General features: G+C 40.2%; 1 protein-coding gene across 2 annotated transcripts; it reads left to right on the forward strand.

The window, feature by feature from the left end:
• Positions 1 to 8,290: 8,290 nt before the first annotated feature.
• FAM168B (family with sequence similarity 168 member B) lies at positions 8,291 to 26,718 on the forward strand. Of its 2 annotated transcripts, none has more exons than XM_032193502.1 (7): positions 8,291 to 8,334; positions 14,440 to 14,520; positions 16,980 to 17,063; positions 21,756 to 21,898; positions 22,909 to 23,086; positions 24,375 to 24,504; positions 26,092 to 26,718. In XM_032193502.1, the coding sequence occupies exons 2-6, from the start codon at positions 14,451 to 14,453 to the stop codon at positions 24,485 to 24,487; spliced, it is 588 nt and encodes a 195-aa protein (XP_032049393.1). In that variant the 5' UTR covers positions 8,291 to 8,334; positions 14,440 to 14,450; the 3' UTR covers positions 24,488 to 24,504; positions 26,092 to 26,718. The 2 variants fall into 2 exon arrangements, with proteins under 2 accessions (XP_032049393.1, XP_032049392.1); XM_032193501.1 differs by lacking the exon at positions 8,291 to 8,334 and adding an exon at positions 8,338 to 8,395.
• Positions 26,719 to 27,751: the final 1,033 nt, after the last annotated feature.

Consider the following 27,751-nt stretch of genomic DNA (forward strand, 5'->3'; position numbering starts at 1 on the left):
TTACTTCAGAAACAAAACTAGCATCAAGAAGACATGAAGGATTAAGAATCAAGGTCCCCAGAGCAAGCAGAACATCCTTGTAATCACACTGCATGTCCAGCTGTGCAAGCTATGAGAGTGCCCAGCATTTGGAAAAAAAGAAAAAAAATAAATGTGAAGGATTACTTCATTTTGCAGAAGTAATTGTCAAAAACCAGCAGTGTGTAAATAACCAGGGTGAGCAGGGAATAATAACAGCATTGCATACTCCAGGGGTTTAGAAAAACATGAAAACTTTGGGTTAATATACAAGCCTTCTTGTTGCTAGTTGCAGGCTTGACACATTAGCTATTCACATTAAGCTTCTGAAAAAGTAGTAATGTGCTTATCATGGAAACATGACATATTTTGCTTGGTAGAATGAACTATGTTCTAGGTACTCCTTTGTCTCTTTAGATCCAGAGCTGTAGGAAGAGCTTCTGTTTAAGATTTTTGATATATCTGCTAGCTAACTCAGAAACTCAGTAAATATAAAATCCAGGGCACCAGAAGATTTGAAATATTCCTAATTTTATGTGGTGGTTTAACATCAAGTATGAGAGAACACAGACAAAACCACTGCTTATATCAAGATGAGCAATATTGTATTTTTATTTCATTAATGCCTTGTGGATCAGTCTCAGTGAAGCGTCGCTCTGCTGCTCCACGAAACAGAGCCACAAAGCAGAATAGCATATTGTAAATGAAGGCATCAACTAAGGAATGTATTTTCCTGTGGTGGAGGGCTATGAAACATGAGGGATTTCTTTAAATGCAGCCTAACTTCATCATAAAAATGTTTTCTGGCTTTTTTAATGAGGGAGGTAGCCACAATAGGATTTCTCAATGTGCAGCATTGGGATAATGTAAAATAGCCCTATTGAATGGAGTTTCACTATAAAGTACTTCCCTGGATATTACTCAACAGTAAGAGAAAAGCAATTTATGAAGGGGAGGGGGGAAGGCATGTTTACCTAGTAGAAGTTTTATCTAGATTGGACAGCATGAGAATGGTAATTGAAAATGAGGGGGAGGCCACTGGTTTGGTAGGTCAGGCTTTGCACTGAAAAGTGACGTGTTCAATACTGTCCAAACCAGACATAGGTAAACTCCATTTCCCCGTACTTACTCGCATCATGTGGTCAGCCTTGTGGCTAGTGGCTAATTAACAATTAAATAATTAACTTGCTGTTGAGATCAGAGGATTGTTATGAGCAGGGTTTGTCATAGACAAATTGTGTGGCAGGAGGCCTGGCAGCAGAGGGGACTAGGAACGTTTTAGGTATAGGCTTGACAGAGATTGAAGACAGGGAAGAGTAATTTTAATCATTTTTAGTGAGTGTAGAGTTCTCCTAATAAAGTTCTGACAGTAGCTCTTGAAGAAACTAATTCCCTGTAGGTTCTTATTATCACGTAAGTGTCAGCACTTGGCTGGATTACTTGAACTTTCCAAGCAGAATATATTGATAGGCAAACAGAAACCACTGATGAGCATTACCACAGAGGAGGTGAAAAGAGCACTGGATGCTCACATTTTCTTTAAAATGTCATGGAAATGTCTGTCAGATAATTATCACTTTTCTGCAATAACTCCTCAAGCCTTTCATCTCTGTCATTATAAGCACTTGGACTAGGAACTGTCAAGCTGAGTTTATTAATCTTAGTGGATGTTTCTGCTTTAAAGTGCTTCAAATGTGGATTTTAGTGAGACAGGTATCTATCAGAGCAGAAGTGCAGCATCATTACCATTTGAAAGTGTCTCAGTGTTGTTAATTTTAATAATTTTAAACTACTTCAAAAATGCTGTTAAAAATGACAATGCTGAATGGCATTCAGCTGTCAAACGGTACAGCTTTTCAGAAAGAGCTTGTGTCCCAAAAGAAGAAAACTACCAACTTCAGGATTTTTGCAAATTGTATTTCTTTCCATATAGCAGTAACAACACTTCTTTCTGATTAAATAGTTGGTAATTGCAGCTGATGTAAACTGGACTATGTATGTCTATATAAAATGAACTCCTGGCTTATGAGCTGGTGTATATAAAGAAAGAACAAGCTTATTACATAAAAGAAGAGTACCTTCACAGACTTTTAAACACTCATCCTAAAGATTCAGTGTAGAACCACGTGCCAGCAGCTCCTGGCCTGCTGCCTGTACTTCTTTCAATGCAAGAGTTGGTGGGACAAGGGAAACTGGTGTTCAGCTTCCAGACCCAGAGATGAGTTTGAGCTCAAAGAGCCACAATTTTTACTTCATTCACAGCCAGGCTAGAATCAGGATTTTAATCACATCGTTAATGGAACTTAAAACCTATAGTGGCACGAGGTTTCACGCATTGACCATCAAGCCTTTGTGCTTGGAATGTGCCAGCCCAATAGTGCAGAGATACCTGGCAAATGCTGGGGATCCAACAGGACATTGACAGGTGTAGCATGTGTGTCTGCTACGGACCCTTCTGTGGCTATGATCGTCTGTCCCAGAAGGGTTTTTCAGCACCAGAACGATTCGCAGAAGACAGTCAGATGGTACCATCTGTGTAGTCTTCTGATTTTCAGCCATAGAGCTGGCTACAGTGGCACTGGATGCACATAGGAATAACTTGTTCTGTTTATGTTGCCAGCTGATTCACGTTTAAAATTGTCCTAAAATTTTTCAGGGCCCGTGGTCAACTCCCTGCCTCTTTTGTGGTGCTCAGGAAGCTTGTTTTGATGGAAATGAGTCACATCCTTAGAGCATGCTTCGCTCATTATATTGCCAAAGCTGAAACAGAAGGAAAAAAATGTACATGGGGAGAATTACCAAGCCAAATGCTTAGAAGTGACACAAAATAACTGGAAGCAAACTTAGAAGAAAAAATAATAGTTTAATAGTCACCATTTCAGCAAGTAGCACAGGAAAAATAATAAATTGGACTGTGCTATGATTCTTAACAACATCTGCATCCCTTATCCTATCCATAGCTTCACTTGGCTGGATTTTTGAAACTTTGCATAGTATCTAACAATACGGTAAAACAAACTGATAATTCTTTAGGTGAGGCAATTATTCAGCTACCAGAGGAATGTCGGCTTTTGTTTCCCCCCCCCAGTAAGGGTTGTTTCAAGATGAAGGTAAACTGGCTTTTTATTTTCCATCCCAAGTTTCCATGGAAACAGCATGTAATCATGATACTTGTAAGCAGCAACTACCCATTCAGCTTCACACAATATTCAGCTACTTCAAACATTTTTGCCACAATTTTGACATCCCTGAAATGTCCAACAATTGTTTTCTTACATCTTTACTACCAGCGCACACAGTTATTTGGGGATCTTTCTGTTCATGAAACCTTCAGTGATGTAGCAGCACTGTAATATGTGTGTGTCTATGTGTGTATTGTGTGTGTATGTGCAGGCACACACACATGCACATCATATATTTATGATGAACATCCTCTGGCACATCCCAATATAAATCTTTATTTTACAACTTATGAGTGAATGCCGTTCAGGCAAATTTCCATTTCAGAGATTTCTCTTGTGCTGATAATTTTAAGTTTCAGTCTAAGTTTTTCTTCAATTGTAGCCAAGAAGGTGGCTGTGGAAGAAATGAATATTTTGTCTTCACGGAGAAGATTCTTAAAGCTGTTTCACTGGAAAACACTGGAACATTTATTCTGTAGAGTACATGGATCAGCGCCTTGCTGTCACAGAAATGGCTCTTTGCTGTCCTACTATTAACTCAAATTTGGCCAACCTTTAATCCTCTGAAAATTTTCAGCTTTTGAATACTCAGTCTTGCCTTGCTAAAATTCCTGGCTTGCATATGCTAACATTTCCATCCGCACAAAGCATTATTTAGTCCATGAGAACTCATACACGCTGCCTGGCTGCATGTGCACCATCCCCAAGTGACAGAGTATACATCAGCCTAGAGCTCCAGATCTGAACAGCACATAATCCCCAACTGCCTTTGCTTGGGTCCTGTGTAGACTGGGGACAAGAACTGAAAGCAGAAGGAGAGAACAGGGAGAAGGACTTTCTTGTGAGACTCACACATATGGCTAGCATTAAACATGTACACAAAGGCTTTGCAGAGTAAGGATGCATTGCATGGTTTTAACAAAACCATTTTCCCAAATCTCCCAAATGGCATACCTTGCAAAATTAGTCAATCCTCTTCTATTTCCATCCATCCTACCCACCTTACATACCCAGAACATCTTCATCTGGAGTTATAAATCCAGAATATAGCTTTTGGTTGACCTAAGTGAGTGGTCAATATTGGAATACTGTCAGTTGTTGTCTGTTAGAAAAATCTGGGACTGGAGTAGGGTATTACTTTGATATAGCCCTTTTGATTTACAAAGAATATAAATAGGTTCTTTTCCTTGAACATGATAGAAATTAAGCAAAGACAGTTGCTTTACACATACATCTGGTTTCTTTCAGTTAGCCCTTGGCCGGGCAGGGTCATTCTGGTCATGATCCCAAAGCTGGTCCTGACTGCCTCGTTAGCTTTCTTTGGGTTGTCTGTCAAATCCTCTGGTGTTCTTGCTGTCCTGGAGAGGCACGCACAGCGCGATCAGTGTCAGCCTGCCTACTGCTGCCCGTGCATGCAGCTGTCAGTGAAATCCCCTCACCCACACAGCCTGGATTGCTGAGCACCGCTGTCTGCAGACTGTATTTTATGTAGTGGCTCTTTCACCATTATGTTCGATAAAGAAATGAAAAGTCTTTTCCATTTTCCACAGTCTATCCATTAAAGAAATATGTTTCCTACATTTATTCTGCATAAACGTCAACTGTTTATAACCATGGATTCCAGAAAGCAGCCCTCGCTAACCGGGAATAATTTTTAAGCAAAAGAAAAAATACCAACAGAAAAATCACCAAAGTTAAACACTTACCTTGTGCAAAAATGAATGCACCATTAACAAGAATTGCTAGCATCAGATGTGTTTAAAATATACATAAAACATGGGAATAGCAGACAAGTATTCACATTTTCTTTTATCCTTCCAAATTCTAGAAAAAAAAAATATCCTAATACTTGCAGACATACTCTTGCACTAAAACAAACATGTTCTAGTGATTTCTGTAAAAGTACTGTTATATAGTTTTATGTAGGTTGGAGCATGGGCAAAGCTAGCTCACATCTGCCTGCAAAAGGCTGCATAGACTCCAGCAATTGACTTCTTGCCGCTCAGTGCTTGCTTGCTCTGAATAGTACATAGAAGCTTAAAATTTGCCTCCATTTAGTGGAAAAGAAATGTAACCAGTAGAATAAGGATTTCACCTCGTGGGTTTATATTTATCTGTGTAGTAACAGAATAGAGTTGAGCTGATTTGTGATGCCTTGATATTTAAACACATTTCAAATTCTGTTTTAATTTCATGCTAGTTTTTAATACTGTAATTCCTAGCTTTCAGACTTTTGTTTTGAATTAATATCAAGGTTTTATCATGTTTTCTGTTGCGTGCTTTCAGTTCCTACTGCAATGGAAATAGTGTTTAGTCTGGTTATTTAATTACATATATTAATTACTTTTATCGGATTGTGCTTTGGAATTAAGAGCCAAGTTGAATGCCTTTAAAAAAACAAACATGTAAATCATGGAGAGGGAAGAGCTGAGGCATAGCGTACTTTCCTTATGCTAGCTACGCATAAAGTAGGCATGCACCAAGTGAAAATACTTCTGATGCTCATAAAACAGAATCAAAAGCAATGGTTCTGCTGAATAATGCATCTTTCATTTCTGAGTTTGAGTTAAAGCTCTGCTACAGCTGGTGTCCACATGGATTATTTTTCTCAGAGGCTTTTGTGTACCTGATAAAAATACCTATGATGGGCTTTGTCACTATGGAAATGGATGTGTTCTATACAGAAACCTCAAGTAATTAAAACCCCATAAAAAGGGAAGAAAAACTGTACTATTGAGAAAGGGAGAAAATCAGGACAAATGTCATTCTGATATATTTTTATGTCCTTTATGCATCAGCAGGGTTCTGGCAAATGCCCTTAGAAAATCAGAACATGTTTACACATTTATTCATCCACATACCACACATTCAATGGTGTTTGGTACCCAAAGCATTTAGTCAAAAAATACACTTTTGAAGCCTTTTAATAATGGAGAAAGTTCTAAGGCCTTCAGAGATGACATTTTGATCTCATGGAACAAAAAAAAAAAAAAGGAAAAAAAAAAAGGAGGAGCATGAGAAGAGTTTCTGAATGGTGTTGAAAGGAGTAGGAATGAAAGAAGCCAAAAATAAGAAATGCTCACAAATAATTTTATAGTATTAATTGGTCTTACTGAAGGCAATCAAAACTACTTTTCAGTCATTAAATCTACTTTTCAGTCAATATTTTTTTCCTTACGGGCTTATATGCAACTCTTCTGAACAATATAGACAAGCTGTTAAGATATATCCTGAATTAACACGACTCTCCACACATCTCCACCGAAAAGTTGCATGCTAGAATGTTTTGTTTCCTTTGGAATTTCTGTCTTGGGCTTATGAATCACAGACAATACAATTCAAAAGAATTGGGAAAAAAAAAAAAAAAGCCAACAAAGTATTAAGAAGACAGTAAATAACCAGCCAGCTATTCGTACACAAAGGTGGAAAACAGTTACCCAGGTGCAATTGGCACATTAGTGCAATAGCTTCTGGATGCCACTGGGTGGTGGCTACCCAAGACAGTTATCTTCAAGGCAAGTCCATAGGTTTTTTAGGTGCACATATTTCCAGAGCAGTTCAAACAATTCCAGACAAGACAGGTGGTAGCAGAGAAAATTCTGAGCAGTGCAGAATAATGGGGGAGTTGCAAGATTATGATAAAAAAAAAATCAAAAAACAAAAATCAAAAAATAAAAAAAGGAATATTCCACAAAACATGAGAATTAATTTTGGAGCAGCTATTCTCTCTCTACAGATGGCATCTCTCCCTGTACTGTCATTATCATCACTTTCTTATAATTAAAAATCAAGGCATCTCCAACAGATGTATTGCAGTGTCTAACATTATGTATGCTGAAGCATTTTTTATTATTATTGTGGTTGCAGTAGTTATGACCTCTCGTTCCCCACATAGGTCTCTCTCCTAATACCTGTACAAATCACAATCAAAGAAGTATTGCATTGCAGTGCTAGAGACCATAGCACCAAGCCACCATTATTCTCCCTCTTGTCTAGATATTAATGGTGGAGTTCTGTTTGTAGTGTAGTTGTCAATATAACGCCTCTCTGTACATTGTAGTATTCCTCTGCAGCTGACCAGCACGACTGATGTAAGCCAGCTTGCATTTCTGGAAAGTGTATTACAGTAAGTGGGAGGCATCTGAGCATAATTAGAAAAGTGCAAATTGTCCTCCCTGTCATAAAAGTCAGCAAGCTGTGAATCAATTTGCAATTCTGCTATGGAGAACACTGTCACTTGTACATTTTGCTACAGAAACCATGACAGATGAGAGAAACATCAGAAATGTGAAATCTTTATTATTTTTTCCCATCTTTTTTCTGTTTTTATTTTTTTTTATATGTATTTTTTCTTCTCAAACACATTTATATTGTTTGTATGTTAGTGGTTGATAGGAGTATAACTAATGTATGAGACTAATAATTGCACAAACCGGACAATGATTAGCTTATATGTCGCCAGTGTGCAAGAGTTCACATTGCTGCTTTGTCATGTTTTTGTTTCAGATGGACTATTTTCCACTTTACACTTTGGGACAAGTTAAAACTTACACTAGAGGCGTCCTTTAACGCTATTTAGTAATGCATAGTAACACCCCTCAGCTTTTTATTAACGCACGGCGGGATGACAGAAAAGGGCGTTAATTGTCCTGCATATCCCTGAGCAGGGGCAATGTTAGTGAAATGAGTTCAGCAGCTCCCTGGTGTTAACGCCAGGTACACATTGCTGTGGGCTGCGCACAGCCCAAGCCCCGCCGCCTGCCCCGCTCCCCTCACGGAGCGGAGCCAAATGGCGGCGGGGCAGGAGGAGGAGGAGGAGGTCACGTGCCGGGGGCAGCACCCGCACGAGGGGGGGACCCTTCCGCGCACGTGACGGCCGCTTCCGCCCCCGGGGCTCGCTGCGTGCCCTCCCCCGCGCGGAAGTGACGTCGCGGCAGGCTCGGTGCGCAGTTGCTCGGTGCGGCCGGGCGCGGAGGAGCCGGAGCCGCCCGGCGGCCGCTGCACCCCCACAGCTCCCCCCTCCCCCCACCCCCATTTCCTCCCCTCCCGGCCCCGCCCCGCCCCGCCCGCAGCCGCGCCCCGCCCCGCAGCCCGCCCGCGCCGGCCGGGGCCCAGCTCGCAGCGCCGCAGCCCGGTGAGTGCCAGCGCCGGGACCGCCACCCGCCCCGCGGCCTACCCCGGCGGCGCCATCGCAGGTGCGGGGAGGGCCCCGCGTCCCGTCAGCTCGGGGAGGGGGGAGGGGGAAGGGGCACGGGGAGCCTGCCCCTAACAACCGCACGGGCCTGCAGCGAGCGGCGCGGCGCGGCTCTGGGCCTGAGCAGGGCTGGGTGAGGCTGGCCCGGGGCGCTCCGTTATCCCCTGCGTGCCGCCGCCTCTGCCGGGGCTTTCTGGCTGCGCTGACGCGATTTCGGTACGGGAGGTTGGAATTGGCAGCGCCGTGCTCGTGTGGTGCGCGGCTCCCGGCGCGGAGTTTTTGTGGCAGTAATTCCCGGGTCAGAAAAGTAGGAGGAGTGAAGGGGCCTTTTGAGATTCCGTCGCTTTGTGGAACTTGTGACAGCTTCGTCTCCTTTCCAAAAGGAACATGGAATAAACCGGCACTAAACAAAATTGCGTTGTAGGATGATAACTTGCCAAGAATCAGCGCTTGCAGATTTAACCAAAACGTCACGAATGTGGTTCTTTGTGTGTTGCGTTTCCACTCTTTCAGTTTGAGGTTTATTTACTTCTCATCATCGATGAACTTACCCTAATCTTGGCAATACACAGACTGCTAAGTTCTCACCCTCACGGAATTGACAGTTTAGCTGCATTATTCTGCATCTTCCAAACAAAAATATTTGAATACATGGTTGCAAAGTTGTGCTGGAAATACAAGGATTGGAGCTGGCAACTGTCACACTCTTGTACAATAACAATAACAGAAATTGCAGCCTTCAAGAAGTGCTAGGCCATTTGTTTGTTTTTTCCTCTGTCAGCGTGGTGGTGTTGTTTTTTCTCCAAGTAAAAAGCTTTTGGTAATGTTGGGATTTTTTTTGAAAACTAGAACAATGCCACTAATGTACAAATGAGGTTGGTTCGCCTGCAGAATCTTGAGTTTTACGTCTAGTTTTTTGTTTTTTTTTGGTTTTATTAAGAAATGATTTTTGGAGCTAACTATGTTGTGTCGTGAATATGTATTCATATGGCATCTGCTCTTGCTGATACTGGGCACGACTAGTGCTGTTGTTAGTGTACAGTTATTCCAATTCTGTTATTCAGTATTTAAAAGTGAGAATTAAATATAAAAAAAAATCCTAAACCACTTGTAGAATAGAATTAGAGATGAGAATGCTATTGATCAGAAAGGATTGAAGTCTTAATTTATTCCTTTTTAGTCTTGAAAAAAGTGTAGTTACAGAGGGATGGTTGCAGGTATGTCATTCTTACTCCTCTATGGAAAGAAGATCTCGTAGGTGGAGCAGGGGAGGAATGCGTGCAAACAATCTTCCCAGCTTTGTCTTTTCCTTCACCTGTGAACTTGTGCAAAGGTGTCAACCGTAGGACCGCAGCCTGGAAGAGAAAAACCTTAGTATGTACTGCCACTGTCTTTTCCTGCTCGCTCACTGTCACTGAACTGGTGCTTAGTTAGCCCTTTGCAGATGTCTGAGCTTTCTCAGATTGGTAGGAAGAGAACACAGCAGACATCCCGCTCTGCTTGACCTGCTGCAGCCTCACCTCAAGCACCTTGTGCAGTTTCAGGTGCCACAGGAGAGCATCCAAAGGAAGCCTCCAAAGCAGGGGAAGGGCCCAGAGGGGAAGACGTACGAGGAGCAGCTGAGGGCCCTGGGTTTGTTCAGAGCAGAGCAGGCTGAGGGGAGGCCTCATGGCGGCCTGCAGCTCCCTCACGAGGGGAGTGGAGGGGCAGGCGCTGAGCTCTGCTCTCTGGGGACAGCGACAGGACCCGAGGGAACGGCATGGAGCTGGGACAGGGGAGGGTCAGGCTGGGGGTTAGGGAAAGGGTCTGCACCCAGAGGTGGTCGGGCACTGGGACAGGCTCCCCAGGGTCACAGCACCAAGCCTGCTGGAGTTCAAGAAGCATTTGGAGAAGGTTCTCAGACGTAGGGTTGGGGTTTTGGGTGGCCCTGTGTGCAGCCAGGAGTTGGACTCGGTGGTCCTGGTGGGCCCCTTCCAACTCCGTATTTGGTGATTCTGTGACTTCAGTGGCTGAAGTCTTGACAGACATTAATGCAACTGAGTCAGTTGTCATTGTCAGCTCTTTGAAGAGCGGGACTGTGCTGAACTATTTTCTTTGTTATTTAGCAGCAGCAGAAGTGACATTTTTAGATTAAAACTGGACTTCTAGGAATTGCGTTTTGCTTCTTTAAGCCTTGACTAGAAATCAAATGGGTAAAATTGAAGATTGCTACGATGGCATTTCACTTTTTGCCTAATAAGGAATTGTATATACATGGAAATTGGGTCCTTTGTACAGTTTCATAGCAAACAGCATTCAAAAAGTATGCAAGGATGGACAGGTGTTAAATACTGAAATGTTTTAATGTGAGTCCGGTTAACTTCTGAGAATGAAAACATGAATGGACGCATAGTACGTTAGGCTAGTTACTTATTTGAGAGATTCTTATTCAACGGTTGTGATGGAATTATGACAAAATGAGCAGAAAATGCCTACCAGTAGATCTTGTTTCAACAGTTTTTCTGCACGACTTTAAAAATAAATAGCAAGAAAATGTCTGTTAGAAAAAAAACTTGCAGTTAGTTTTATAGTAGTTGATTGGTCTGTGTTTTTTTTTTTTTCCATGCATTTTTATAAACTAATTTTAAAAAGCAAAAATTCATAGAAACGTACTCGCTGTGAGTGTAGCAGGAAAGCTGATACGCAAAAGCATCTCCAGTTTGGAGCGCTAGAGGCAGTCGGCCTTTGTGCTCAACTTCCTGAAACATAGATTTAAAAGGAGGTTGATCGTCCTGGAATCTGCCCCAAGATGAGATTTAGCAGGCTTGGTCAAACCTGAATTTGTTTGGCAAGAATGGAAGGTGAAGCATTTGCACTTCCCAAGCATGCTTTCCAAGTCTTTAGTCAGAGCATCTTTAATAAACGTGATGGCCTTCACTTTGGCTGAAAGAGTTAGGTGAGTGGGTAATTTATAGAGAGTTGACTCCGTGCAATTTATATACAGACGGTGCACTGCAGACACTTCTTTACATAGGCATTAACATGAGAATGCTTTGGAGGGGATGCCAACAAAAAAGTTGGAAACCACGCTGCTTCGGGTTCACTTTATCCTAGTTTCCCTAGCGTTTGATGTGGACTTGAAGCATTACGGAAGAGTGGACTGCGAGGTTCCGTATTTCCATGTCACAGATGTTCTTCCAAGTGAAATTACGGTACGGTTGGGATGTTCCCAACCTCTGGGTAATACTCTGTAATTATACTTACCGATGTTGGGCCCTTCAGAGAAGACCTGAAAATAATTACTTTTAATTGCAATTGGATCTGAATTTTTGTCTGCATTATAGAAACTTGCGAGTACTTTTTGTACATGGCTGGGTGTCTACTTGTATTTCAGTGCTGAAAAATGATGAGTGAAAGCAATAGTGGTAAAATTCACATACACATGTACAGCTGCATGAGGTGCATGCCCATGGCATGTCTGTGCTGATGGGTGAGGGAGCAGTTGTAAGCTTCAGGTATGAGTTTTTTGTTTGTTTGTTTGTTTTCCCAGTAAAAATTTGCAGGCTCTTAATGCCATGTTTGGTTTGTTTTTTTCATCTTTCTTAGCTGGAATTCCTTTCTCTTAATCATCACTTCCTAGTCTGATGAGTCGCCTGACCATTTCCATTCACTGTCTTCAAATCTGAAGCTCTGAATGGCTTTAAGTTGTCCCCAAGAATGCGTGTCCTTGTGTTCTCTGCAGTCATTGACTGCTGATACATCTAGTAGTTGGTTTGTTTTTTTTGTTTCATTATATTACCCAAATATCTACAGAAGGCTTTTGCTGTTTTTTTTTTTTTTTTTTTTTTTTTTTTTTCTCCAGTCCTTTGTATTACTTGCTTTATCTTGTCATTCAGAATGGTGGCAGACTCACAGGATCATCTCTTCTAATTGCTGAGGACTGCAGGGAGATATTTGTAGGGATATGGGTTTGCCAGAGAGTGCTATTTAGTTTTAAGTGGAAGGCATTATCCACTTCCCTTAAGATGTATCCCCCAATTTGGAAATGTTGGGACTGGATTGAAGGTTGAACCTCCCATGTGAGTTCAGAGGCAAAAGTCTGACAAATTCAACACAGAAAGAGGAACAAAGATGCAAACGAGTGGCACGTACAGGGAGAGCAAGGAAACAGACTGGAAAATTTTGAGTAAATGAGAGTCCTTATCTAGAAAGGATGATACGCAAAAGAAAGCGGGCTGGGTGGGAGTGAGGGGAGAGAGCAATCTTGCCACAGTGATATATTATACCAGCACAATATGCCTGTTAGTGAAGCTACAGCAGATTTAATACTTTTGTGTGCTTCAGTGGAAAATAATGCTTTACACTTGAAGACTGCTTTGCTCTAGAGCATTTCCAAAGGGATTTGTGTCAAACTGCATTTTCATGTTGGTCCAGTGATCGAAATGCACTGTCCAGGGGAACTCCCTTGGTATTAAGTGATGTAGACAGCAGGTTGTTTAGTTTTTAACTCATTTTTAATATATTGTATCATTTTGATACAATACTATTATACAGTAATTTGGTGTGAAGCTGGAAAAATGAAAGCAATTCTATTTGAGTTACTTAGTGTTGCTAACGGGCAGTCTGAGAAACAGTTGTAATTCTCTTAACGTGGAGGTTGAGTTTTTTGTGAAACTCGGTAAGAAACGTCCCATAGGCATTTACTTTCCAATTTCCTAATTTTGCACATTTTTTCCTTTGTCTATTACGTACTGCTAAAACTCTTGCCATAGTGCTTTTCATTTTGGAAAGCAAGCTCCTTGTGTTTATGCAGCTACTTAATGTGGGTTTATCAGGGCAGCCACAGTGAGAGACTTAACACAGACTCCTACCATAGCATGGTCTGTAACTAAACAGTTGAAAGCATAATTCTGAAGTTTATTTTGCTTCATAAACTTTATTTACAAAATTGTTAAGCAGCACAATTCATAGCATGCAGCTCTGCAAGTGAGACTGTGCAGCTCATAGTCTGGTGTCAATGTGCGCTCCTGTCTTGACATCAGAGGCTGCTTGGAGTGAAAAGCTGGCACTTACAGGGAGATTGTAAATCTGTAAATACTTGCAGAAAATCAGAGGATTGAAGATAATTGGGTTAAAATACGTGTTTTGTTGGTAAAATTTTAGAACAGTAGTTGCAAACAGTACTCTTAATAGAGGCACATGATGGGCATCCTTGTGAGCTCTCATGCAGTAATTTATTTTCCTAGAAGTACACAGCCTTACTAGAAAATCTTAAGAAGCATCTTAAGCATCATTTTACTTTCCTTGGCTTTTACGTACAAGGTCTGTGTTAAAACTGTGGGTTTAGTTTTATGCCTGTGATGCTGATGACAGGTGCCTTTTCGGTGTGTGAACACCCAATTCAGCAATGGCTTGATGCACATTTGTTATGTGCTCTGAAGATCTTTGCAAGTAAACAAAGTAAATAAATTTGAGAGAGATAGCTGTCAAGTTATAGAAGGTCTTGTTCCACTTCTCTAATACCTAGGCTGCTGACAGTGGATGAATTTAGTGCTGGTAAAGGATTGGAGTCCTTGGCTTGGAGTGCCAGTAGTAATAGACACCAGTATTTGTATCCCTTGGCTAGATGCCTCAGGAAAGGAAATACGAGGAAACCAACATCGAGAGGTGGTAGCTGGCTCATGGACAATAGATGACTGACAGAGAAGTCCAGGAGAGTTTGAGCTCCTACAGTGTGTTATGGACTTGTGCGCCACAGGGGAGCTTTAAGGGAGATGGAAATACTTTGAAAGCATCCTCTGCAACAGGGAATGTTTAATTCGAGAGATTGTCTAGCTGAGTGAGAGTTCCTGATGCTTTGAAACTTAATTCTGCAATGATTGTCTTACTTGTAGCTACAGTTTTAATGCTGATATAAGCAGCGCAATTGCTGCTTTTTTTTTCTGTTTCTTCCTCCCAATACGCTTTCCTCCATTTCCAAGTACATTTTGGGTGCTGAGATTTCAAACTTTCCCTGTACATAAGTAAATAAGTGTTTTTTTTTTTTTTCTTTTTTTCCTTATACAGCTACTGAAATCATGAATCCTGTGTATAGCCCTGGTTCTTCTGGGGTTCCCTATGCAAATGCCAAAGGAATTGGTTATCCAGGTAAGTCACTTCTTTTTTTTTTTTTTTTTTTTTTTTTTAAATAAACTTGAGTTATATTTTTCTCTGTAATCAAGAAATAGTCACTTATGAGTGGGCTTGGTGCAGTAATCAATTGTTGAGCTGATGCTGTGTAACTATATGTCTTGCAGGATGGTCACCTTCTCTGTAACTTATCTTTAATCAGCTACATGGGCTAGAGTACTTTTATAGTAAGGCAAGCACCACTGGTTTATTGATTAATGTCAGTTACAGTACACTTATCTCTATATTTGTAATTGATCTTTCGAGGATTTCTTTACCATTATAAAAATTATTACAAATTACAGAAATGCTACTTTTTTTTTTTATTTTTTTAATCTATATTCATTTTCTAAATGCAGATTTACATTAACCAGGGTTTCGTTTGTACTTGTAACCATTTATGTGTTGCTTTGAAGTTGTCATTTAGTCTGATCTAAGTAGTATTTCATTTTACGTAGGAAAATCTACTGTTGCAGATTTGTAAATGGCAGTTTAAATAACATTACAACTTATTTCTTATTTGGTGCAGATACTCATAATTGTGTTTTTGTATGTCTATTTGTCAGTCTCTGCATGGTTGTAAACTGTCATAACTAAAAAACACGGAATGTAAGTCAAGTCATTATAAAAGTGCCTTAAGTGCTGTGCTTCAAGCTGTTGGCTCAAAATTCTTACCTACAGAATTCAGTCAGTTTACAGAAAGTTGATTCTTAAATTTAGCTTCGTCAAGTAGTTCTACCCTGTTACACTGATATAGTTTACTGAACTGTCCGGCTCATGCTTAATGGCCATGGGATAAACACAAAACATTCTGTAAAATGGATAGTAATTTGCATTTTAGGGTTATTTTTTTTTAATTGTCACATGGCTACGTCTCCTTTTCTTGCCTCTTCAAATGTAGAAACTACAGATTTTCTATTCAGGATGATTGAATGTACATGGGTTGCATGGTAATAGAAAGTTATGAGCGTATTGCTAGGAGGGATGTATTATTTAAAGGCACTGTGTTTGTAAAGCTCTTGCATATGTAATGGCTATTTATATTGTACTACACCTATCTGAGGTTGTTGGATGAATTTACAGTAGCAAGGAATCAATATCCAAATGTTCTCATGGGGATGAAAGTTCTTTCTAGATGTTAAAACTGCTGCCTGACATAGTTTACGTAGTTTTGGCATAGTTAACATAGTTTTGACATAGTTTACATAGTTTTGGCATAGTTGCACTTTATGTAAATTATGTGTTTATTGAGCAGCTCAGAGTGCTCTGATTTGTGGAGCTAAGCCTGTGAAGAAAGGATGGAGAACCAAAAACTTGGACGACAAATGGTGTTGCAGACGTGACGTCAGTTTAGTAAGGTGTAGAACTGTATGAAAACCTTTTACTAGGAGGTTGTAAATTTGAAAACTTCCAAGCTAGGTATACTCTGAAAAGTTGTTATGACTTGGGTGTGTTATTAGGCTTAAAATCCAAGACAAAAATGCTTTTCTTAGGCAGTCAATATGGATAAGAGTAATTGTATGTGACAATTTTTGTGATATGTTTGCAGAGTGTTTTACGGAGTGGAGTTAGGATATGTAGATTTATAGTCCCAAGTTAAGAAGTTATTTTTTTTTGTTTGTTTGTTTTTAGGAGTAATTGATAAAGTCTCTGGGATTTATGGGAAAATAGAAATCATTCAAATCCAAGTAGCATTTTAGACCTATCAGCTTTAAGCCTGAGGGTGATGAGGTGAATAGTCACTGCTTTTTATCTGTAGATGTTGTAAACTTTGTGTTGATATTAAGTATAGACCAGTATATCATGTTAGTTTAGTCATAGTGGTTCTTGAATTCTGGTGTAGAAATGTTTACCTACCATTTATGCCGTTGCCCCAGTGAATCACTTACTGTTACTGTTGAGTGTCATAATACAGGGCTTAAACTGGCACGCTTAATACCTTAGTGTAGTAACAAATCTGTATGGAATATAACACGCGTTTTGAATTGCTTAAGGTTGCTTTGTACTTTTTACTTGTGATCTCTCTAACCTGGAAAGTCAGAGTTGCTCTGACTTTGAGCGATTTCATTACTTCTCTGAAAAAGAGATTTCTGCCAGATGTATCTCTTCATTGGATCATAAAAATTTGAGAGTTTTGGATAGTTGCACAAAACTTTGCTGTCTGACTAACATAAGAGTTTTTTGGACAACATCAAGGTACGCTGAAACAGTGATGTAAGGGAGAATGGCACTTGTGACCCCTTGGCTGCCCCCTTCAGCTAGCATTCAGCTTCAGGTGGCCTGGGAGAAGAGCCTGGTATTCTACTTGAAAAGTGTGACTGAAGGCCATCTGCTTGCTCATCTCAATTAAAGGATGTACAGGAAGAATAAAGTTGTAGGTAGACTTGGCAGTCAGTCAATAATAAAAAAAAATAACTTCAACATGTTCTTTCTTCTAGCTGGCTTCCCAATGGGCTATGCAGCGGCTGCTCCTGCCTATTCCCCTAATATGTATCCTGGAGCGAATCCTACCTTCCAGACAGGTATGTGTAATGGGTATGTTTAAAAAATAACTTGAAGTTTAGAAGTTATTAGAACCAAGAATAAGGAAATGCTGTTGGTGCTAACAATAACACAGTGAGATAAGTTTTACAGTACTTTAAATGTGACTCATAAGAAATCACCTGAGAAATTAAAATGAGTATAATCTTGTTTTAAGACGTGTCATACTGCTTTCACCTTCAGAGAAGGGAAAAGCTGAGTTCTTAGTCATTGTTTCTGTATTTCAGGTTGATGCTTACAAAATACATTGCATTTTCCTTCACTGTTTCCTTCTGGACTCTGTGTGCTTTGCATCCTACTGCTTCTTTCCAGATCCTTGTCTGTTAAATGTTCTGTTTGTTTGTTTTGTTGTTGATTTTCAAAACCAGTTCTTTTTTTTTTTTTTTTAATCATATTCTTTTCACATTCAGCTTACTGCATTCTTTCTGATCTTAGAGTTGTGTTGCAGAAACTGATAGCCTGGAAGATCCTGGCTGCTGGTTAAAAACCCTTTTGTCTGTAGTGGATATTGGGGAATGATTTAGGTAACTACACTTGCATGCTTGTTAGTTAAGAGAAAGGGAACGTTATGAGCCTAGGAGAAGGGAGATGGAAGAACGAAAGGACTCATCTAAGTTGTTTTCATGTAGTTCTGTTGTCACTAATAGAAGATGATTTTGATGTGCTAATGTTTGAAACAAAACATAGTGGCATTTCATTAACTACCAGGAGACTCTAGTAAGTCCTGAATCTTAATCTCGCACTCAACTGTACGTTCGAGTCCCGGATACCTTGTGGTGAAGGAAAACATGATTGTTGTACACCACAAAGGAAAACAGAATCTATTTATTTACAATCAGACTCAGTATGACAAGGAGGACTGATGTTAGTCCTTAGAAACTTATCTCTTTGCAGGCTGTAAGTTGCTGTTTTGATTTTTTACAAGGGTGGGGCAGTAATTACTGAGGGCAAGAGAGAGTAAGTAATCTGAAAGGTCTGTCTGCAGAGCCTTCTTATTTTTGTTGGTACAATCTGTGTGTCTGTTCTTATTTTTTTTTTGCGTAGAGGCAAGGCAAGTGCAGAACTGGTTTCGGCTTGTCTTCAATCACAAATTTAAGGGAGGAAAGCAGATAGGTGTTGTAAGCTCAAGTAATTCAAAAAAATCTGCCCTTTGGGTATGGTATTGCCTGTGCGCAAGTCTCAGATCTAGAGGTGCTTGATTGCATGTGCACTGGATTGCTTAATTTTTCAGGAGTGGAGTTCAGGGGAGAGCAGTTCGCATTGGGGACATACCTGTTAGCATGGGAATCAAAACCTTGTGTAGGCTTTTATTACCAGTCTGTATCATTTCCATTTTATGGCAGAGATTAACTTAGTGATGTGTTTGTGCCTTCTGTGCTCCGTTGTATACATCATCGTGATTCCTATAGCTATGCTGATGATAAGCTGTGATTTTTGATCGTAAGTGGAGGCAGTTACAGTCTTATTACTGGTTGCAGTTTGCAAATCCTCTTGCAGTTTTTGCTTTTGAATGGAGCTGGCAGCCCATGGCTTGGACAGGCACACTCTGTGCTGGGTTAAAAACGTGCTGGGTGGCTAGGCCCAGAAAGTGGTGGTGAATGGAGTGAAATCCAGCTGGTGACTGTCACCTGTGGTGTTCCCCAGGGGTCGGTGTTGGGGCCCAGCCTCTTTAATATTCTTACTGACGACTGGGTGAGGGAAGTGAGTGCACCCTCAGTAAGTTTGCAGATGACACTGCAGCGCTACAGGCTGGGGGCAGAGTGGCTGGGAAGCTGTGCAGAGGGAAGGAATCTGGAAGTGCTGATGGATGCTCGCCTGAACACAAGCCAGCAGTGTGCCCAGGTGGCCAAGAAGGCCAACGGCATCCTGGCTGTGTCAGGAGCAGTGCAGCCAGCGGGGCCGGGGAGGTGATCGTCCCCCTGGGCTCTGCTCTGCTGAGGCTGCACCTCGAGTGCTGGGTTCAGCTCTGGGCCCCTCACTGCCAGAAGGACATCGAGGCCCTGGAGCGTGTCCAGAGCAGGGCTGCGAAGCTGGGGAAGGGCCTGGGACACAAGTGCTGTGAGGAGCAGCTGAGGGAGCTGGGGGGGGTTGGTCCGGAGAAAAGGAGGCTCAGGGGAGACCTCATTGCTCTCTGCAACTGCCTGGAAGGAAGCTGTGGGGAGCTGGGGGTTGGCCTCTGCTCACCGGTAACCAGTGATAGGACCAGGGAATGGCCTCGAGTGGTGCCAGGGGAGGTTCAGGGTGGAAATGAGGAGACATTTCTGCTCAGAAAGAGCAGTCAGGCACTGGGACGGGTTGCCCAGGGAGGTGGTGGAGTCCCTGTCCCTGGGGGTGTTCAAGGAAAGGCTGGATGTGGTGCTTGGGGACAGGGTTCAGTGGTGACATTGGTGGTAGGGGGGTGGTTGGACCAGAGGATCTTGGAGGGCTCTTCCAACCCTGATAATTCTACGATTCTGTAAGGGGAGGAAGAAATTACAGCTACTTCTTGAATCACTGATTCTGAATCTTCCTGGGGAGGATTGTTGACCTGTTAGAAACAATTATTTCGTAAGACTAGTTTGCACTGACTAGTGTTAGAATAGATCTTGTGCTATGTACCAGAGGAAGATGAAGAAATTTTTCACTTGTATGGAAAAGGAATAAAGATGTGCAAAGAATTAATGCTATTAGAGTTTTTATTGTTCTTGTTGAATAGAAAATTAGCTTTTATTTCAGAACTAAGAGTAGTTTTAATTCTTAGCTACTCTTTAAACGATAAACTGAAGTTCAAAATGTGGAGAACTAATTGAGGTAGAAAACAGCTTTCAGTTCTTTGTCCTAACAGCTGGGATTTGTTTCTTAATTTTTCTTACGTAACCGCTTGTTTGCAGAATCAAGGCTCTTGTAGTTTCACAACATGCAATAACATTTGAGTGTGCCATGAAAGCGTACTTTTTTTTTTTTTTTTTTTTTTTTTTACAGGTGTCTGTCTTAAATTTCTGCGTATTTGTATAACCATGTGTTTTACTTTTAAGGTCTCTGGTCCCTGAAAGGGAGAAAAAAATGAAGTGGGAAGGCGGAATACCCTTGTACCACTTTGCAGGAATAGTGAAAGTTAAACTGCCTGTACAGGTGTTTTGGAGGGTTTTTAGATTGAGAGTGGCTTGCCTGTAGATGTAGTTGTAGTTCGGTAGTGATGCTTTGTGTCCAGTATTTTGACTTCTGCAAGAAGAATGAAGGTCACCTGTGATCGTGCTGTCTGCGCAGCCTGTTTTTTTCACGACGCAAATACCAGTGTTGTGTGTATGCTGCGTGGCTTCTGATCTGTTCTCTGTATCAAAGCCAGCACATTCCAGACACAGTTTTTAAAGCTGACCTACTCTCTGTTCTGGTAGTCTCATTTTTTTCTGTAATTAGCAAGTGGTATTTCTTCTTTGTGTTGTCTTAGTACTAGTTCGTACAATTCCAAGTAAACAGAAATCTTTTCTGTGCATGTTGCGTTTTCTGGCAGGGTGGGCCTGCATGAGACCTGAGATCTTGTGATCCTGATTCTGATCTTTTCAGCATAGCACGGGCACTTTCTTGGAATAGGCCAGGGCTCTTGTTTACTATCCTAAATGTCATTGCCGCTGGATGCTGCTGCTAGCATATTTGTATTCCTGTTCTGGCTGTTAAATCATGGTGTGATCTTGGGATAGTAATGTGCAGCACATTGTGACAGCTGCGGTCCTTTTCACAGCTATCCTCCATCCTGCGTCAGGCCCTGACACTGTTATCTGGAGACAGTGCCTCTGGTGAGGGCTGAAGGAGTTACAGAAAACCCACCTGTTTTTAGGTAGGGTATGAGCCAGCAGTTACTACTTATCCCTGTGAAAACGGAGCAGTTCTAGTGTACAACACAGACTGGCTCTGGGGCTCTTCTAATAGGAGTGAAAAAATCCTTCTGATGGCATCTGTCATCTCGTAATGTATAAAATCAATTTTAAGTGATTATTAAGGGTATGTCTCTATCTAAAATACACCAGAAGTAGATTTAAAGATACTCAAGTACCTTTGAAGTCTAATTTGCAGCTGCAGTGAATTAGTGTTTATATTGTAATGGTATGGTCTTTCATACTTACCTTAGTCAGTTCAGAAAATATCAGCAAATACGGGTTAAGGTTAGTTGAAGTGGATGTTAAAGATTGTGTGCCAGTTCTGTTTTCAGAGAGAAGAGCCATCTTGGGCTCTTTACAAGATTCTGGTATTTTATATTGTTATTCTGGTGCTGTTTCATGTTCTACGGAAGGTAAATGCATGTTAGCCACCCGTTATCATCTGCCAGTACAATTTGGAGTGTGTTGAGAACCTGTCTGAATGCTGTCTGATACGCTGAATCCAAGGGTTTAACAGTGATGCTACTGCTGAAATCCAAATCCACATTTTTATCCAATATCCAGTGACTTGAAAAGCAAGTTGGTGCAAAAATACAGTAGCTCTGCATTCTTAGTTGAAACAGTCGAGTGTTACAAACAGACTGCTACTAGTAGTGTATAGAAGATATAACTTGTGTGTGGGTATTGAGGCTAGGCTACTGAATACTCATGTGAAGGTTAAGGAGTTCAGAAAGTAAGAAAATTGTTACCCTCAACTTCACAAGCAGTGTACTGACACTTGTTTTTCATATTCTTAATGCAGATTTACCTTTGTTTCAGGTTATACACCAGGCACCCCATATAAAGTATCTTGTTCACCTACCAGCGGTGCAGTCCCGCCATATTCTTCGTCACCGAATCCCTATCAGACTGCTGTGTACCCAGTTCGAAGTGCCTATCCACAGCAGAATCCATATGCACAGGTAAATGAACAAAACCTAAAAAAAAAAACCAAAAAAACCTGTCTTATGTCTGTTTGGATAGTGTTTTGTTTACGTTGTACTGCCTGGTTGAACTGTAACCTTTACTTTGCATTTATTCCTTCATGATTGGAGAGAATTTTCAGTTGACAACAGTGAGGATTTTTAATGCAGTAATTTAGTGTTCCGTCTTAAGTGATGGTTACACCACCTTTATGTTCCTTCTTATGTGACAGTTGCTCTGTGCTCTGTGATGAAATGTTAAGTCCTTGAAGAGAGACTGGATTGAGTAGTTTTAAAAATGAGTGCTGGAAGTTGTAACTACCGCATCATGACTTCATTTTGTCAAAAATTGTCATAAGTTTACATTAATCTTTTTTTTTAGGAAGACTCTTGTTATGATTCAAGGAGTTAACAAATCTATTTAAAAACTACTGAAAATTGTTGGGACTATTTCAACAGGCAAAGTGTTGAACTACTAGAAATGGTAGAATAAAGACACTTCAACAAAATGCTATTAGGAGAAAAGTAGGTGCTTTTTTCTGTAAAGGAAATTTGGCTTGGCACATGCACAGTAGTTGGAAGGGATTAATGAGCATCTAACAGGGTTTATCCAGTCTGCTTAGTGTATTTGGATTTGTTAAAAACCTTTGGTTCTTTAATTGAAAAAAGTTGAATAAAAAGTTGTGAAAGAATGAGAAGTTCTGTTACGGATTAATTTATGAAAAGATGTGAAACAAAGAGAATGAATGAAGAATGAGACCTTACTGCAGAAGGTATGGTCAGGATTGAAGAGCTTTGGTCTCTGCTATTAAATGTTACAGTAATGCCTTAAAACAAGGGACTAAATGTTACCAAGTTTGCAAGTGTAGCAGAATTGAAATAACTGAAATGAGTATTCTAGCTTCTACTAGAATAAAGCTTTTGTGTTTTGATACTTTCATGAAAGAAGGTAACACTTATTTTCCTCACCAGATACACAATAATTGCTCGATTTATTTTTTTCTCAACAGCAAGGCACTTACTACACACAGCCTTTATATGCAGCACCACCCCACGTAATTCACCACACCACAGTTGTGCAGCCTAATGGCATGCCAGCAACTATGTATCCTGCTCCTATTCCGCCACCAAGAGGAAATGGTGTGACTATGGGGATGGTGGCTGGGACTACTATGGCAATGTCAGCAGGTATGTGGACTTAAAACCCTGGTGTTTTCTTGATGAAGCTCTCCTTCAGTTGAGGCAGAACGTTGCTGCATTACAAAAATGTGATGCCAGGGACATGCTACACAGAACCACCAAATTGCTATGATTAGAAGGGACTTCTGTAGGTCATCCGGGCCAGTGTCTTCAAACTGGGTCCTGCTTGATCAGGTTGCTTACTTGTCCAGTGATATTTTGACCACCTCTTAAGGATGGAGATATTACTATTATTTCTGATACTAGTATTATGGTAAAAGGGTTGTTCTTTACATATGTATGTAATTTCATATCTTCTTACATCTTTTGCTTGTCTTGATGTGTAGAGTCTGATTTCTTCCTCTTTTTACCTAGTAGAAGACAGCAACCTCTAAAGGCTGAGCAAAACTATGTTCTCAGCCTACCCTTACTTTGCTGATCTTCTTTGTATGTTGAAATATAACATTGTGTTTGCACTGCATACAGGTCCTCTGTCATAGGCAATGGTTAGGGATGTCTGCTGCCTAATGGCACATTCTTCTAGCTCTAGCGCTTTGGAGAAGATGTTTTTTAACCAACATCTAGACTCTTATGTGCTTGTTCACTGAGGGGGTGTTGTTACTCAGTGCTTTTCAACTCACTAAGTGTCCACATTCACTCAAATGACATGAAGTTCAGTCATTTAAAAAATGGGCACCATGAGTTTGTTTTCAGATTCTGGCCTTATCAAACTTATTTAATTTGAGGAATCTCAAATCAAGGGAAGCAGTGTGTCACAAACTGAATTAACTTCAGAGTTTGTTTCAGTTTTGCGTGTGGGCAGGCTTATGCCAGGTGTTTGTTACTCTTTGTACAAGCACTACAGAGTAAGGCTGTTAAGATCCTGGCATCTCAGACTGTTTCTGAACTCCCTTAGTCTGTAAAAACCTGTTTCTGTAGTAATGTAAACGACGACTAATTTATTCTGATTTTTCAGTCAAGTTATCTCTACTATCAAGTATTCTTTTGGCATGTAAAGCCTGCTGTGGGAAAAAGTTTTCCAGTGAACAATATGCTTATGTTGCAGGGTTTCTGCTAGAGCTGTTTTGGACTAATGAGTATCTTTACATTGGATTAAATATCAAAATAATTGTTGTGCTTAAGTATTTGAAGGAAGATTAGGGCTGGAGTGCAAAATGATGCTGATAATTTTAAATCAGAAGATGAGCAAGCTATATTTTTTAATTAACTCTGCTTGTATTTTTTTTCCTATACTTTGTGCTTACTTAAAAAAAAAAAAATGTTCTCTTCATCCTAGGTACTTTGTTGACAACTCATTCCCCAACTCCAGTAGCCCCTCATCCAGTTACTATGCCCACATACCGGGCTCCAGGCACACCAACCTATAGTTATGTGCCCCCACAGTGGTGATCATCCTGGCAGTCAGTGTAAGTTACTGATTTTGACTGAAAGCAATTAATCCTTATTATTTTTATTTATTAATAAATACCAGCACTGCAGTTCTTTTGGGGAGATTTTTCAGAAGGTAAGCAATCTGGGGTACTTCTACACTATTTTAATAGAGTTAGAATGCACAAATTTTTGCTTATGTAGTACTGTTTTCTGCAAAAGAGAGAAAGCTAGTGGGACTTCTTCAGTGGTCTGTATCTTAGGAAACTACTTAGATTTTCATGCTGCATGATTGTGGAATACAAAACAATGAGCCTCAAGTTTGCCTTACTGAATGCATTTAGGCCCATGTATTTTAATATTTTTGAGTCTTTGGTAATTGCTGAATTCAGCAGTACTGTGATCCCTGAACAGAGCAATATGTGTGACTTGGTCGTTTATTAGGGATTGGCTAAATATGTAAGGCAAGATAAATGTTTTGCCTTGCTGTGAAGGTGAGTCTTTCCCACAGACTGCTGAAAAAAATAGGTAATCTTGAGTTAACTTCATATACTCACCCTGTTTGTGTTACGCTTCAGCTCACGCTTCTTGCAGTCACCACGGAAAGAGTAGTTCTGATACAGACCGTAAGTTAGATCATGGGCTTTGAGCGAAGGAAGCTAATTTTGAAATCTGTAATAAGGTGGGATTTGGGGAATGTAATGTGTGTCAAACTGACAGCAAGCTTAATGTTTTGGGGTTGCTCATATTTGCTCCTGTTTCTTTGAGACAACAGCTTAATTTGAAATCAGGTACTTGTCAGACCAACTTGAACTTTTCACTTGTAATCAGTTTAGTTTATGGTTTGTTTTTTTTTAGTTTTATGGCCGTGCTGCCATCCAGTGGCACCTTGAGAAGTTGGAGAATTGGGTGGGGAGACGTGTAATGATACATAATGAGGGCAAGTGTAGAGTCCTCCATCTGGGCAAGAACAACCCCAGACAGCAGTATAAGTTGGGGACTGCCCTGCTGGAGAGCAGCAAAAGGGAAAGGGACCTGGGGGTACTGGTGAGCAGCTGGATGTGTTCCTGTGTGATGTGATCCAGGTATTCCTCCTCCGGCAGGGGGATTGGAGTAGGTGATCTGTCATGGTCCCTTCTAATTCCTAACGCTGATTCTGTGAAGTGACTGCCCTTTGAGTTAGTAGTGGAATGTCCGTGTTTCACTTTGCTGTGATGCTATATAGAAGTATGCAGATCTGAAATGTTTGACACAAAAGCTCGTTTCATCCAAGAATGTCTTATTACATGAGTATAAAAAGTAAGAGTTTGTCTAAATTAATGACTGCTGGTATTTTAATTGGACATTAAACAACTTCTTAATATTACACCTTCTACTTAGACAAAACTATTAAGGACAATAGAAAGCTGGAATGAAAGATGATGGGAGAAAATAAATGTAATGGCTTCTTAAATTAGAAGCCTATAGATTCTAGTGGATAATGACTGGGGTAGCACTAATGTAATACTTAATTTTGTGTTGTGTATTTATGGTGACTGCAGTGCATGCAATACTGGAATGTTTTACCACACTCAAATTGTATTTCACATAATTGAGCATCTTTCCTGCTTTTTTTCTTAATGTAGGGTTGAAGATGGGAGATATGCAATCAAGAAATTGAGGTTTAAAAGTTGGTGCTGAAGCCCTCATGCCTCCAACCAGGACTTTTCTTCTGAATGCTTTCAACACTTGGCTAAACACTACTAATTCCTGATCACTGAAGATTTTCCAGTGCTGCATATCTTACATCTTGGAACTCCAGCAGTTAGTCTTAAAGCAAATCCTGTTTTGTGGACTGTCTTGCAATTTTTTAGCTAATTATAATGATAAAAAGGGAGTATAAATTTATTCTGATCCATATCTAGTCAAATGCATGTTAAAACACAAAAACAAAGCTTGCTCAATCTACCTGCAGTGACTGATGCAAAAACCATCATATGCAAATCCAAAGGAACCGAGAAGTATTTTACAACTTGTATCACTAATGCACTGTTGTAATGTATGCAGGGTCTTAAAAGGTAGAATCATGAAAGTGAGTTTCTTTGTAGACCACCATAAGATACATTAGATAGTGCTTCAACCTTTTTGGGGTTGATGGAATTGCCAGTTTAAAAGGGGCACTTTTTTTTAGTGATATATTCTTTTCAAATTCAACTACGAAATTGGAGTGACTAGAATAAAAGCTGGAAAAGCTGTAGAAATCCCACACACAATTAGTTTACTTCATACCTTTTCACTTTCATTATATGAATTCAGTGTTATACAAATGTTTTTAAGGATCAGAATGAAATGATAAAGGTAATGCTGTGTGTGCCAGTAAATAGAGCAAACTTCCTTGAGGCAAAACTTGCTATTGGGAATAGTAGGAGGTGACATCACCTGCATAACAAATTGCATGTCCTGGGGAGATACATATCCAGTACTATCTTTCATATGATGCAAGATGTGTTAAAGTGAGACTGCCACACAGGCTGATAGAAAAACACTTTCTTCTAGTTCTCAGTTCAGGAAATCTGTGTTGTTTTTCCTAAACAATGTTGTAGTCAGTTAAAAACTTATGTGCAGTTGACCCAGCTTGCTTTCCTGAAATTTAAGAAATGCTAGATCTTTTTACTACAAACAGGAGGAGTTCAGCTGCATGTTGTCCCGAGGAAAGCTTGTGTGCCTGAGTATGTTAAAGGGGAACAAATCATTTTAACACAACTTCCTTGTTAGCTACTTGCAGTATGGACTGTAGATATGCTGTAATAGGGCTACCAGAATATAGAGGTTTCAGATAATTCATTTTTTTCCTGAAAATATTTGTTATTGAAGTAGGAGCCATTCAGTGGTTACAGCATTTTGATGTATTTTCTTAGTGTTTTTTTTTTTTTTTTTTTTTTTTTTTTTTACTTCCTAAATTGCACTTGGAAGCATGTAAAATAAGACTGACTGCAGATTAGCAATTTCATTGCAATGAGTCATTTCTGATATTCTTTCTTGCAATTTCAATTTTTTTAAAAAGTACCTCAAAAAATGCTGTGGTGATAAAGGGCTAGCCTTAGAACCCATTTGTATTCCAAAATTCTTATGGGGAAGATTTTAAATTTTTTAATTTGAATGTTGCACATAAAATTAAGGTTTTTCTTAAACCTGCTTATGATTCCGGAAAGATGAGATTTTGTTTTGGAGACATTCTGCCTGCAATAAATTATGCAGTAAATGGTTATAAAATGTTATTCCCTACTAAGCGTTTACACAGAGGTG

Source organism: Aythya fuligula, chromosome 9 (genome assembly GCF_009819795.1).
Source record: "Aythya fuligula isolate bAytFul2 chromosome 9, bAytFul2.pri, whole genome shotgun sequence".
Lineage (NCBI taxonomy): Eukaryota > Metazoa > Chordata > Aves > Anseriformes > Anatidae > Aythya > Aythya fuligula.

Coding starts and splice junctions, on each gene's coding strand:
- FAM168B (XM_032193502.1), top strand. CDS start 14,451: ATGAATCCTGTGTATAGCCCTGGTTCTTCTGGGGTTCCCTATGCAAAT. Junction 14,521..16,979: donor CAAAGGAATTGGTTATCCAG/GTAAGTCACTTC, acceptor TCTTTCTTCTAG/CTGGCTTCCCAATGGGCTAT. Junction 23,087..24,374: donor TACTATGGCAATGTCAGCAG/GTATGTGGACTT, acceptor TCTTCATCCTAG/GTACTTTGTTGACAACTCAT.